Below are 15,792 nucleotides of genomic sequence, written 5' to 3'. Positions count from 1 at the left end.
AAAAATTACTACTCCTCTTTTAGAAAATAATAGAGCTCTGCATAATACCTTGGTACTATTACTTATTCTGTGATAATACTATTAATTAAACCCATAAAATTGCGATTCCGTTACCTACAGATGAAAATCTACTTAGTAAAAGTTGCGGGCAAAAGCTAGCTTTAAATAAAAACTGAATCATATCAATAATAACTAAAGATAACCCCCTACAATAACATTTACACAATTTCATATATTTATTTGCCCACATACGAATTACTTCTATCTTTTATCAGTAAAGTTCAGATAAGGCGACAAAATCAATTGAATATCTACTTTCAAGATAAATATAAATGTACTTGCTCGAAATAAAGATTGAGATCACACAAGTAGACGCCGAAAATGTATTCGTCCTTGCCTCATAAGAATGTTGTAGAACTAGTTATATCACATTACCAAACATTTGCATTCTGAAGCGTATTAAAATAATTGGCTTGTACTTTAAATAGTACATCTACTTTCCAAAAATGCATAAACAGCATTCCATGTACAGACACGCCTATAATATCTTTTAGGATTCTATTTTTATCATTACTTAAAGGTACCGATAATAATAAAAACCTTAATCTAAGGATTGGATAATGGCTTGCAATAATTTCATTTTCCAATTTAATATAAACAAAACAATAGGATTATTGCTTATGACTTCGGGTTTTTTAGGATTATTGAAAATAACAAAGGAAAAACCCATTTTCACTTCTTAATATGAAATACCTACATTAATCGAATACTTAGGCTGAGTTGCACCACCTAACTTTAACGGTAACTTTAACGATAACCGGTGCTTTTTGTATGGAGTTTGACAGATTTTTGACGTTTGTCAAAGTTAAAGTAAGATGGTGCAACCCAGCCTTAGTAGTTATTTGACACTTACCAGCTAAAATTGTGATAGATGTATTGTGCCAATCACCAAATCTCTTTAGTGTGGTCCCACTGGTGACTGATCTGGTGACCGAAAGATGAAGTTTCTTGCGCTACTTTTTTTTCAACAACGGCGCATTAATTGTCCCGAAGCAATCCCAGGGTTAAAATAGAACTAGGACATTTAAAAGCGCTTTTTTTAAAGTATAATATTTCCAGAAAATAAATGAATTTTATGATTATATTGGCATTGTTTTCGTACATATAACCTTGTAACTTGCACTAAAATAAAATAGCTATGTAATGTGATCATCGCTTCCCTTTCATAACTTCGAACAAAGGGCGTTACATATTGAAGCCTCAAGGAAAAGTACTTCACGGTCCGTGATTTTTGCCCTTTACGAAACAGAATATCGACATAAACGTTACTACTACAGTTTCTATATTTTTTCGATAGTGCAGAGAACAGACTAAGAACCAAAAGCACACGATACGTTGCGGCGCGCCGTTAATAATGTTAACAGCATTATTGTGTTCCGGCAGTTAGAGGTATAGCCAGTTCCTCGGTGGTTGAGGATTCCGGGTGAAGCTCGCTTCCACCTTCGGCCTGATCGTCACTTACCATCAGGTGAGATACGGGCCAAGAGCCTCCTCGTTGTGGATAAAAAAAATCACAAAGATTTTGCCGTATCGAGCGGATATTTTCTATGTAAGGGTGAGGCCCCATTAATCCGGTGCACTGCGTCGCGTCATAAAAAAATATAGAAAACGACGCAGTGTCGCAGTCGCACCGCCGCCGCAACGTCGCAATGCATCGTGTGCTTTGGCTCTAACGTATTAGATATGTCTGCGACGCGCAAGCACACGTTGCGTGCAAATAAATATAAATAGGCGCCAGGCAACACAATAATAGATAAAGTGTCGTAGACAGTGGACTACTTTGTTAGACGAGTTCGTCTTCATTTGATGATTGATTTTTGTGGAACGCGAGCGTTTTTACGATGCGTCATATTTTTTACTTTTTTCTGTTCGAAGCCAGTTACGATCATTATTAGGCAGACACTAGCTGTTAATAAAATGCATATTGCAAAGTTATAATTATGCACACGTAAAAGATTAGACACGTTTTATTGGTATATGAGTGTTATTATATCGACTACAGCCTTCGTGGGCCTTGCGGCACATCTGCTCACTACAGAAGCACTTAATAAAGCTATAAAAGCTTTTTTTAAAGCCAATTTGCAGAAAATAAATTACTTTTATGACCTTGTGATTTTAAACTCGCTCGCAATGGGCTAAATGAGTTATTGATAAACTGTCTGAAGAGTAGTAACTATTTCAAGTCGAAACAAACGTATTTCATCATCATCATCATCATCGTTTCAGCCATAGGACGTCCACTGCTGAACATAGGCCTCCCCTAATGCTTTCCACGTTGATCGATTGGTAGCGGCCTGCATCCAGCGCTTCCCTGCTACCTTTACGATGTCGTCGGTCCACCTTGATTACGTACCAAACAAATAGGAGAGTTATGCTCGAAATATCCGTATTGCGAGTATCGTAGGCGCGGCTGCAAGTGCAAGGACGCGCGACATCCGTGTCCTGCACCCGGACCTGCTCAATCCAGTTTGACGTTATTACGAGTACCAGTTCGTATTTAATGTAGCGTTCATGCTAGTAACACACCGTCGTAGCGAAACTATGGCAGCAAAACTCTAGCAATAGGTATTTATAGATCTCTGCGTTCGTTTTTAAGGATTTGTGCTGCGACTGTGACAAGCGACCGAGACAAGAGACCAACACGGGAGACTGCGACCGCAGAGACCTATCAAGTAAAGCCATGTATTCATTAGGCAACATTTGTTGATAAATTGTCTATGACTAGTGTGAAACAAGTCTACCATAAACACAGGTTTCTGAAACTTGGCCGTCCACACTTGCTCTCCACTCATAGCGGGGAGCACGGCAACATGTATCATAAACAATGTTTCATCACCTATGTTTATGGACTGTTTATAAACTGTTTACAGAGATTATGAAACATTGTTTATGAACAGTTTATAAACAGTGTTTATCAACAAATGGTGCCTAATGAATACATGGCTTAACGATCGCGATCTAGCGTCTCGGTTGTCTCTGTCCTTTTAATGTCTTAAAATGGACGTCTAATCTGAAAACGGAATTGTGTTCGTGTGTGCTATGTATGCTATTAAATTCTAGTCGGCCGTTTGGTGTAGTGGTTCGATTCCCGCACAGTACAAACATATGTGTGCATGGACATATTTGTTTTGTATTGGACTGGGTGTTTTCTATGTATAATAAGTAAGTATTTACAAAAAAAATATATTTAAGTATGTTTATATCCGTTTTCTAGTACCCATAGTACAAGCTTTGCTTAGTATGGGACTAGAAGCGCAGTGTAAAATGTCCAAGGATATTTATTAATTATTATTATTATTAAATATGAAGAAAAGTATGGCTAATATAGCTTTTCTTTTGTTTTCGACACTTTTAATCTACATGTAGTTAATTAACAATGTCTGCAAATCAAAATAATTGACATTTGATAAACTCACTAGGTGCCTAAATACTCATCACAGATGTAATCGAACATTGTTTACAATATTCACAATAACAATAATCTTCCACTGCGTTGCGGTAAGGTAAGTGACCAACCTCACTGTCAGCTGATAACTATGTGATAACGGGCGTGGCTTGACGACAATGTGAAATAATATCGGGGAACATCCGGGACGTTCATCGTCTTTTACCTTCGATAACGAAATGGAGAGCCTTACAAAAATACAAATATTTTATCCTTAGAAAATAAATATTTGATTTCGGTAAATAGGTAAACGTCTTTATGAAATAACATTTTTACAAAATTATTTTAGTAAAAGAACATTTCCCAATAAAAACAAAAGTTTTGATCGTGTTTTGTTTTTATTAGGAATGTGTGCATTTACAGTAATTTCAGGGAATTTTCCCTGATTTTATCCCCTCAACAAGTTTAGTTTTGATAAAAGTTTTTTGCTTTGTTTCGGCTAGTGAACAAGTTCCATCATCATAATATTATAATGGAGAAATCTCATTTTTACAGCGTATGAAAATTATATCAATTGATCGTCTTCATTTATCCAAGAAAAAACAAATTTCAGCAGCCAGTATCCGTTGTCTGTTGAAGAAGGCCGAAACAGATAACATAATTAGGTGTATTTTAAAGTAATATACTTACTTAATCCTATCTAGCAACCCTATGAAGGGCACATGACATCCGCAAAGTCGTGTTCCGGCCCAGTTCGGTTTATCATCAAAAGGGCCGCGTGGGACTGCGCCCGCGCCTTACTTGCAACCTACATTTCAATAGGATTTGACCGAATTGTAAAACTTATCCTAGCTATGGACATTTTGGTCTAGATAGGTACATTTTGATGTGGCACTAGGGACATAGATGGCACATGATTACAAGCCCTATAGTCTAGGCATGGCCAAATCTCTAATGAATAGGAAAAATTGTTTTTGCAAAGAAAGAAATCATGGTTTTAGGCTCATCACTCCTTTATAAGAAGACGCGTAGGAAAGAACTAAGTACCTATCTAAGGAAACGAACTGTAGCCTTATTCACGTAACAAAACTTCAACGACAACAAATCGCTGAGTTGCGATCCTATCGAGTAATCGTTCTATCGAAATGACCCTTGTGAATACGGATTTAGAACTGTTTTTCAATACGACGACTTCTAAATATCAACGAGATTTTGACTGTGTCAAAATACGTGGATTAGGCCACTGATAATTGCCCTTATTTTTAATCACTCTTGGCCTGGATCTCGCCTAATGAAAATCGATGATCAGCTTATTCTCATCAATTTGCAAGCAAAATGCTAAATATAAAACCGCAGTCATAACAATCTTCCGCCCGAACTAACGTGTCACGCTCGCGTCTCCGAAACGTGCGCCCGCGTCAATATCCGATCTCATATCTCGCCTTGACTCGGCAATGACCCAGATACGGCACCACTTTTCATTTCGTTTGCTCTGCAGCAATGCTTTTGGTATAATAGAGGTATATCAAGTAGAATCACTCGGAAGTGTGTGGAAGCTTGAAACGAAATGCATACGATAAACACAACGTTTACTTATGAAGCGTAGGTAAGTAGGTATACATCTCACTCACAGGAATCGTCATTTATGAAATGAAAATAAAGAAAAGGAAAATAGGTGTAAGCGAGAATATGAGAAATGACAAATATGCGAACATATCTGCCTAACCCGAACAGCCAGCATAGGGAGTGTAGGCCAAATACTCTATTGCCTTTGCTAAATTAGAGAGGATCATACTGTAGTGGAGACTTCATGACCTGAAAAATGAACTCAATGTAGTATCTATATCAAATGACGCCCAACCTTGTATTGTGTGAATATTATTTTGTGATAAAGTCAAAGTAATTACACACCATTACACTTATTTGGGAATTATGTTCAATCCCATTTATAATTTTTTCGGCCTTACTGGTCCTTTATGTATAGTATTCTGCACTTGTCCGCACTTTCCATCTCGTTTGGGAGCCTGTAAATAAAGTTACGTTCTTCCGATCGCAAAGCGCAGACAAAGACAGTTAAGCTTAGTTAGATACATAATGATACTTTTAAAAAAATATTATTTTTAATAATTTGTTATTTCACAAATTACTCAAATTCCCGTTAGCCCCTCGTACTAAGCTAAATATGCTTGTCTTACGAGGGAGCTCACCACAATAGTCGAGCGGCGGCGGGGACCGAACTCGCGTTCCCCGGATCCCAAGTTGGCCGGATCCGATCCCTTCACCGTTCGGCTATCGTGCTTTAATACTTCTTCAATCTACGAAAATTATCCCCTGCGATTTATTTATTTATTTAGAAAAAGCTCTATTTGACTAATAACAAGTCTTAGGAGAGCAACAAAAGAAGAAAAAATAAAACCTAGCTAACAAAAATTTATATGAAAAACTAGTTTTATCTTGTGCTAGCTAGCATCAATGTATTTGCATAAATTATTTGCAAACAAGCATTTAGACACAAACTTATGCGTACTAAATCAAATCGTTATTGCCTAGTTTACGAGTACAGTCAGCAAATATGAAATGACAACGAATGTTTTAAAACTATTTTGCAGTAATTCAGCCTGGCTTGACACATAATGGGCTGACTCGATGATCTACATACCAGTTGAACAAATAAGCTGCAGTAAATGTATTAGTTAGGTCATCTATAGCAATGATTATTATTTTGCTTGCGTTTGTAAAATACTGTTTTTCAGCACTTGAAAGCATTATGCCAGGAAAATTTTAACCATTAGTGTGGATGAAAATGTGGAAGTGATTATTAGTTTAGTATAATAACACCCGTATTCACAAACATTACTATGAAGTCTCACAGTGCTCGTGGACGCACAGAGTCCCAAAAAGCAATTCATAGATAGACAATACGTGAGTGGCGCGATGGCGGAGTGACACACGAACCAGTCACAGAGTTCTATTCAACGATGTGCGTTCGACTTCGCATAGCGTTGCTGCTTCACTTAAGCAATCATCATTTGTGAATACGGGTGTATCTTAACGAAAAAAGTAAGGAAATTATTGCAAGCTTATATCCGTTATCTGATACTCATGGTACAAGCTTTCAAAGCTTTGCTTTGTTTGGTGCTGGATAGCGCAGAGTACAAGTGTTAAAAGATATTTATTTATTCATGCATGTGACAGTCAGTTAATTTTATCTATAAATCGGTCAATCACCACCTAAATGCGTTTACATTATGCTAAGTTTTAAACTAACTGTTTGTCGTCGCTTATTAATCGATGCGTTCTTCATTAAATCATCTAGTAGCGCTTATAAATAATATACAATTGAATTTTCGATGATCTAACGTGACCTCTCAATGCTAAAGCTATTATGTATATGTTTTAAGGCTAAATTAATCGACCAAAAGTAAACCGTTAGGATTATGTTGACCTTACATTAAGGGTCACCGATATTACCTTCGTTTAAGATATGTACGCCCGTATTCACAAACATTACTATGAGATCTCACAGTGCGCGTGGACTCACAGGGTGACACACGAACCAATCACAGAGCTCTATTCAACGCTGTGCGTTCTATTTACTGCTTCACTTAAGAGTAGGTACACACCGTTGATTTTTAGTTGGCCGATAGTTGTGCCCGATTTTAATTTGTATGAAGAATCGGCCAAATCGAATCGGCGTAGTGTGCGCACTCCCATACATGCCCATACTGATCAACTGCCCGACTAAACTATCGGCCGACGAAAAATCAACGGTGTGCGCCTACTCTAAGCAAGCATCGTTTGTGAATACGGGCAGTAATCTGTTTCATAATACACTAGCTATCAAAACTTTATAATAAACTTTCTGTAGTTTAATAATCTGTAGATGAATATTTTAATATCGATAGTAAGTTAATAATATACAAAATAATACTTAAATGGTTTATTAATATTCGGTTTCATTACATAATACTCTATTTATATGATAAACATTATTTATTTATTTACAAGCAGAACTAATAATACAGAGCTGGTTTCTTCTAAATATGTACAACTTTTTGCCAAGTTAACAGTCAGTCCCACAAGTAATTCCGTAGAAAATAAATATCTATAGATTTACTGCGCATAAGATAATTCCTGATATATAAAAATAAACTAACCTAACCACGCAAAAAATTGTTGAATAACTAAAAGTGGTCCGATTTCGGAAAGTAGAAATCAAAAAGAGGTTTGCGTCCCATTCAATATCGGCGCCAAACCTGTCGCGGCGGTTGTTGCTAGTAATTTTAAATAAAGAACGCACACGCTCCTTGATAAGTTCAAGGTCACGTGACCTTTCCCATATGACTGACTCTCGTTGGAACATGTCTCGACCAACCTTTTTTGTTGCACGCGTCTCTACGCCATCTCTATAATCTATGGTCTAACTGATGCCTGTTTCGTGACTTTATCCAAAAACTTTTGGTCTTTTTTGTGGTTGCCAATCGCATAAAACTCTAATGTAACCAAATCACCGATCGTCTAGATAATCTTGTAATAATACCACATTATTTTATTTATCGATGGATGCGATTACTTATTTTTTATTGCGTGATGATAACATTGTAATGACTCTTCATTGGTTTGACTAAAGTCAACAAAAAGTGCTTGATAAAAATCTGTTAATTGCGAAAACATTGTCTTAAAAATCTGATTATTACTGTGTATATCATGTCGTCGAAGGGTGGTGGGTTCGAGTCCCACCTTAGCCCGTTAGATTTTTTCACGTTATTTATAATTTAGTTTGAGATGCAACTCTTGACGCAAAAATTTTTAATAACTATTTTTATATCATGTCAAAAATATTAAAATCCATTAACAGACGTGTAAAAGAAGCGCCTATTTACAGAAATGTATTTTTAAAAATCACCTTGAGCAGTCGAACTAATTATAAGTTATGCAAATCATAATAATCTGGCGAGGCAATCTTCTTTCGGGTACCTATGGCAAATTGATTTTTGAAAGGCTTCATGACGTTCTGAGGTCAACCTGTACCATCTATTCGTGCAAAAATCGTTTACACTTCAATTAAGTGTGTGCAAGTAGCAACTGAGAATCATAGATTAATTATGTATACTCTGCAATTTAATTAGAGTTGTAATCATCTAAAAGTATAGCTTAGTCAAGTTAATTTTGCGTTTCGCAACACCTGTGCTCGACAACTAATGTCAGTGCTTACGCCTACATTTTCAAACTTACTTTTATCGTATTTAAAATTGTATCATTTACATTTATGATAAGGCTAAGATAAGCAAGAAATGAAATCATTCAATGTTATAACTTGTTGAATTCATAAAAAAATATGATTTGTCATGCACACTGAAACGAACGTGAATAAAATAAAAAATTCGTTTCGTAGTTTCGTAGCGCGCCTACACGGAGGAGTCCCGCTACGGTCGTAACGCGGCGGGACCCTTCTACGTCACCGCTACGAAATTTGCGTCATCGTAGCAAAGCGTCTACGAAATCTTCTTCAGGGGATGTTTCGTTTCAAATGCGTCATCCCCCGCGTTGTTTGCTCGCCAACCTTTATATAAACAGAACACCTATTTAAAATAAAATTGTAACGAGACATTTATTTTAAAATGCATAACAATAAAAAAGCTAAAGTAATGAGGCACCCAACGACCCAGTATTGGCACTCGGTTTTAAAGGTCATTCATTCTTTGTTCATATTAAATGAAAAATAGCAAATGTGTTGAGTGCAAAACGCGTATTCTACACCAATACGCTTAATCAAACTCCTAGGTGTCGTATTGTGGGGGATCGAGATGGCGCTATGTGTGTGCGCGTGAGTGCGAGCGAGAGGGATATAGTAGCAACAAGTCGGCGGGGAATGCGGCGCGGTGGGGGGCGCGCGTTATCGTGCGCGTGACGTCAGGACCCTTTCACTGTCAGAAGTTGGCGTACTCCGCCGCGTCAGTCCGCGAGGCTCGGTCACAGCGTGAGTACGTCTCGCGCGTAGTGTTCCTAAAACTCACCGACTCACGCGTCACTCGCTAGACATTCGCAGTTCGCACGGGTCTACTTTCGACGGGATATATAGACACACGCAAACGGCCCGCTCGGTCCTCCGTGTGATCGAAACTCCCTGGTTGATCGTGGGCTTTGTGACACCGGCCGCACCATGGGCATCATCGAAGTGTCTGCGTCCCTCTACTCCGCCTGCGACATGCTCGACGACATGAAGGTAAGCGAAGATCATGTGACGATCGTGGTGGCGCCCGTCCAAACACGGCCAGTTCCGTATTAGTGAAAAACGCGTTTTCTTATTATTTAGCCGCGTGGGCGGTTTCTATCGCGGGTATTCGCGCAAATTCTCGCTTTTACGCGTAGGCATTCGGCGCGGCGGGCGCCGAGCGTGTCTTATGCATATCGTGCGTTTTCTACGCGGTGAAAACTCTTCGTATCGTCGCGGTCAGCGGAAGCGGTGCCCTTATCAGCTGTTTGTGACACGATTGCGCCACCGCAGCGGGACCGCTACGTGAGAACGCTCACATTATTTCGAGCGCACGATAATTGTGATGCGATTAGCGCGCGTAGGCCGCGGTTTTGTTTAATGTCGCAATTTTCGCGGATCGGTTCGGATCTAGCCGGAGTGTTATCTCGATGCACCCGTCCAGTTCCCACGTACAATGTGAATCATCGCAATAAAACCATTACGGCCGCTAGCACAAGATGCGCAGACGTTCAAATGACGCAACTTATGTCGTTAATTTTGTTTTGGTTTTAGCATTACGCGGCTACAGCGGGTTATTTCGATAGCAGGTGTTGTTTTCGTTTATTTTCGTATTGTCAATGATATTGGTGGATGTGAAGATTCTGATGCTTGGTTTGAGCGTGCGTTATTGGTACATAGTAACAATGTGATATGCGCAAAGGCAAGGAATCCATAAGTCAGCGTGCCAGCGCAGACACGCGAGGGTTCCGCTAGAGTGAGCGCGCGCCGCCCGCGCTTGTTCAGGATTCCTCGGCTTGATTGTCTCTGTACGAGCACTAATTTCGAACGGTTTATTGTATATCGGTTTTAATCACACCGTCCATAGCGGTTCTAGTTTATCTAGAGACGAAAGCAATCGCACAGATTTTCAGTTGCACATTATTTCAGAAATATCTATGAATCAGCTAAGTACTAATGAACTGGCGTAGTTGTAACTAAAATTGCCAAAGTGAAAAATTATGAGCTCATAACTTTGCGTCGTCTATTCCGAACTTAATGGAACTTAAATGAACTTATTTCGATGTTTAATTGAAATTCCACCATTATTTAAGTAGGTATCTTATTTTTGAATACGAATTTTAATTAGTTGCGAACGAAGTGCAAACTTGTTTATGTCGTTATCTTCGTTTATCTCCATATCAACTTAATAGATAAGGTAACGAAATATTATATCACACGGAGGTATCATGTTAGTAATTAAGTTTCGTTACAATTTTTCTTTGTTTGTTGGCGCACAAGTATTTTTTCCGAACGTTTTATTGTTGTTTTGAGTGACCTCGCTCTTCCATTTTAGATCGGCGCTATTCTCCGGTCTTGTTTAGTTAGAATGTTGTTTTTAAATATCTTGCCGCGTTTCATTGTGCGTTTCAACCAGTTTCAACTTTCATTTGTTCGTTGGTTGATAACAATTAATACAGCATTAACGTCTATTGATCTAAACAATATACATTATTTTCATTTCATAAAACAATGTAAACGCTTTGGTTGTCATAAGTATTATTGGAAACAATATCCACTTAACGTAACATTGTTTATATTTGTAAGCATTTTAATTGAAATCACTAATAAATGGGTTTTATGAAACAACAAACTTAACATTACCTATATTTTACCAAATCAAGGTAGGTATTTCAACAAAGCCTTTCATTGTCTATAGCTTAAATACTAGTGTGGACACTACTGCATTCATATTGAATAGATGCTTGAAAATAACTGTAGTTTTTAGATGACTTTTGAACTAGGTATATTCATATAATATGACCTAAACAGTGAGTATTAAATAATAAAAATAATTTCACAGTGGAAATATTTGGTCCATATTTCACATACTTATTTGGCGTTCTTAATCCATGCCCATTAATGCACAAGGATAATGATGCATGAAAATACGATTAGTCAAACCGACGAATGATTGCTCGTACATTCTCTTATAATCACTTTTCGACAGTAATCCTTTATTTATAGCGGCATTAAGTTTAATGCTTCGATAACTCACTTTGAATTATCGGCAGATTGTCCGCGACGTCCACTGGTCGTGATTCTCGTACCCTTGGCAGGCGAGGGCAGAGTTTTCTATAAGAACGGTTTGCACTGTCACATGATACGATTTTTGGAAGACTACAGTCTAAAGTAAAAAGGTTGCTTGTAAAATATAGCCTCTATATTTGATCAGCCTAAAATTAAACTGGTTTTACCAATAATAGAGACTATTTTTGATCAGACTAAAGAATGTTAAACAAGTAGGTACTAATTTGCGACATGGTTTCCGTGATTCTCCAGTGACAGCAACTCGTTCTTTTTATTGTTTAGTTATTTTTAATTTTTTGGTTATTTAGTTTACGATTAGGTTATGATGGGACTGACATACTATGTAAAAGTCCCTAAATTAATAAATAGAAAAAAAAAGTAGGTACTAAACTTTGAGTTTAGATGGCATTTATGTTAGACGGTATCTAAAAGATAACAGTCTGTATATACTGCGGTGTAAATAAGGAATTCTAAATATTATTTAACTGTGAGTTTTCACACATTAAAAACTAATTAATTTCCCTTTAAAAACTTTCGAATCAAATAGTTTGGGCCTAATTAGGTGTGAAGTGATTGATAGTGCATTGTCTTAATGACATTCATTAGCCGACTACACGACTTTTAATCGTCCTGATAGTGTGAACCCACAGCTACACTAGTAACGGATGCGCTCGGTATGTCGAACACAAGCGTTTTGAACCTCTCAATGTCGCGTTCGAACGGCCTCGTGTGCGTCGACCCTTTTATTTTTTATCTCTTCTAATTAAATTATGGTGCCTGATTCGGTCGTAGATTTGAAGATTTCGTTTAAGGATTTAAGCAAAATGTTTATCAAGTAATGGAATTAATGAACGAGGCAGGAATATTACTGACAAACAGAGTAATTATTGTGTTCATATTATTGTTAATGTGCAGTCATATTAAATCAATCGCTGTTGGCAAACATTTGTTTATACCTACTCCATACTTCATAACTCGATGTGGCTAAGCTATTGTCGTAAATAAGTTATACTTTATCATTGTTTGTATTCTCCCGAGAATCCAATGCACTTTATTGTAATGCAAAAACATTTCAATAAAATTGTTATTTACGCTTACTAGGTCTTTAAAAGAAACTGCTAACAAAAGCATTTGAGAAGCTCCTTTGTAAAAAAAACTGTTTTTCTTTATAACAAAACAAATTTTTCATTAAAAAAATATCATTTTAAGCAAATAATTTGTTTTAGGAAATACATGGCTAATTTACGCGGATTGTTTACATAAACTTAATTTATTAGATGTTTTGTACTTCGACAATCCGGAAAATCTTAGGTAACTTATATTTATGGCAGTTCACTGAAACTTTTCGTAATTAATGACAACTGTACGTATTAAATCTAATTTTTTCGAGCTATAGTAACATATGTACTAAAAGAGAAATTAGAAAAATCGTCCATCAATAAATACACTTGTCCAGAAATCGAACTAGAGCCTCGCGCCAGCGCGCTGTCATAATATATTTATGGACAGCATTCTGGCCGCTGCACTGATAACCGCGTAATTTGTATGTTATAGTAAAATATATCCCTCAATAATACACTTGTCTTGTCCAGGAATCGAACTAGAGCCTCGCGCCAGCGCGCTGTCATATCTGGGGGCACGGCAGTGCCCCCACCAAGTCGAGCAAAAAAGCGGCACGGCCGTACCATCCTTTTCTCGAAGCAATTCAGGCCATTTTCGACCGCCTGTAACTTCGTTGTGGATAAAACTAGAAGGCTGAATTTTCATTAGCTATGCAGGCATTGTAAAGACACGGTATATTTCAAATTTCATTCAATTTGAACCAGTAGTTTAAGAATTATAACGGGTCAAAGTTTCTTAATTTTGTCACTCACTGACTGACTCACCGATCATCAAAATTCTAAGGCACTTCTAGCAGAACTAGAAGCTTCAAATTTGGAATATAAGTAGTGTTTGGTGTATGAATCAAGGAAAAACTAAAATATTTGGGGGCACGGTAGTGCAACCGCCAAGTCGAGTAAAATTTTTCAATTTCGGTCCAGTTTTCTAGATACATAACTGCTGTCTACAAAATACAAAAAGAAATGAGATCCCATCAAAAACAATACTTGTCAAAAAAACCAAGTCTCGCAACTCAGTTGTTCTACGGTAAAAAGTTGTGAGATCCATGTAATACCAAGTCCAGGCCAGGAAATCTTTAACGTTTTACATAAATATATTGACTTGGCCATCGCATGAAAACACGTGTAAATTAAATTATTTAGTGCGATGGCCAATTCAATAATTTATGTAAAACGTTAAAGATTTCCTGGCCTGGACTTGGTATTACATGGATCTCACAACTTTTTACCGTAGAACAACTGAGTTGCGAGACTTGGTTTTTTTGACAAGTATTGTTTTTGATGGGATTATATTTATGGGCAGCATTCTGGCCGCTGCGCTGATAACCGCGTGTTTGTGCACAATCTGTGTCAAGGTGCGCAGCGACTTTCACTGATAATAGGCGTCAATGTAATGTCACTGTTATCCTGTTCAGTGTTCGCTACGTTCGTGTTGGTTGATAACTTATCGTGTGAAACAATTAACTCCCGTTCGATCGTAAATGTAGCTTGTAAATTAAAGTAATAAGCATTTTTTTGCCCACAAAAGGTACACAGACAATATTGTTCGATCGACTGCTGCACTAAACTGTGCTCGTGTCGCGACACCCTTAAAACAAACTTACCAATACAGAACTGTAATTGTGAGAGTAAATATTTGAAGAATGACCAAAGATAAAACAGAAGTTTGATTTTGATTTTTTGTATCCATCTGGGAATCGGACATAGGACATCCGGTCGAAATGATCCAACTGTTTAACCATCGAGGCGTTAAAGTAAGAAATGAAACAATGTTTAAAAAACAGTTATTCTGTCTGTCTTTAGCTAGCAACCGAACGAACAATTCCCACCGCTGCAACTCCTGTGTATTCAGGATCTACAGCTTGACCGCCAATAAAAACCCAACCAGTGCAGGTCAAGTTTGTCCCGGGGGATAGTTAAACTATCAATGCACCCGCAACGAAATTAATCAGAAGAATAAGGCAGACTTTTATGTTAAAGATCTACTAGCAACCGAACGCCAAACAATAAATCAATTTACTTTAGTCATCATTATTCTGTGGTGTGATCTTCTGACATTGAAAATCATGACAATACCGAATAGGTACCCAATAATCCCAAGTCCAATGTTCCAATGCTACGATTTTCCGGCAATAAAATTAAAAATATCTATGACCTTATGCGCAGCAAAGAATTTAAAAAATACCTGTCTTATCTTTTATATGTAAACGATGCCTGTAAAACATTCTTACACAGGTATTACATAAAAATGTGTGCTTGAAATATGTTTGCGTAGCTTATCTATCGTATGGAAAATAAGTAGGTACTATTAACACCGTTTGAGTAGTATACTTATGTTGTATTTTAGCTTATCATTACTTGTTGACATTGATGACAACCAGCCATAAGAAAAATTGCTCGGCCAAGGACGTGAAGCCGGGTTTTATTATATGTATTTATAATTAGCTTTTCCATGATAATATTTTTTCTAACAAACTTTTTTCTGTAATCTAATCTAATATGCAATCTATTCCTATCTTATTTTTAATGTACAATTTCATTCTAAAATAGATGTAATTTATTAGGTCCAGTTTATCAAATGCCTATCTTTTACATTTAAAATCGATTGAATAAAAAATGCATAGATATAGCCTAATTGAAAATAAACGGGTTTAATAATGTGTTACGGTTGTGAATGATATTCTTAATTAATATCATATTTATGAATGGCTACTCGTACTATCTATCAAGATGCATTAATTTAGTCACGCATTTAGTGTGACCTACAATTAAACAAAATCAAATAATCTCTCGTTCCTCCCAGTCTTTATTACACCGCTAATGAGTGACAAATATACTTACTTGAATTGTGGAGTCTCAAGTCACTATAAAAACCAGAGTCTCAGTCTCTATGAGTCGCAAGTCTGCCATATCCAATCTGAGATCTCTACGAAACCCAGAGT

General features: G+C 37.2%; 1 protein-coding gene across 3 annotated transcripts in view; it reads left to right on the top strand.

The window, feature by feature from the left end:
* The window catches only part of LOC135074043 (terminal nucleotidyltransferase 5C), a 374,311-nt gene that overhangs the window by 341,622 nt on the left and 16,897 nt on the right, over positions 1-15,792 (top strand). Inside the window, exon 1 of one of the 3 annotated variants that reach the window (XM_063968352.1) lies at positions 9,600-9,671. The exons of the other annotated variants lie outside the window; for them this stretch is intronic. Coding sequence (XP_063824422.1) covers positions 9,609-9,671 — 63 coding nt within the window. The 5' untranslated portion in view covers positions 9,600-9,608. Of the gene's footprint in view, positions 1-9,599; positions 9,672-15,792 lie in introns of those variants that run through there. 3 annotated transcript variants of the gene reach the window in all.

Source organism: Ostrinia nubilalis, chromosome 8, assembly GCF_963855985.1.
Source record: "Ostrinia nubilalis chromosome 8, ilOstNubi1.1, whole genome shotgun sequence".
In the NCBI taxonomy this organism is placed as follows: Eukaryota; Metazoa; Arthropoda; class Insecta; order Lepidoptera; family Crambidae; genus Ostrinia; species Ostrinia nubilalis.
The sequence above is the reverse complement of the archived record's forward strand: the minus strand, read 5'-3'. Positions and strand labels throughout refer to the sequence as shown.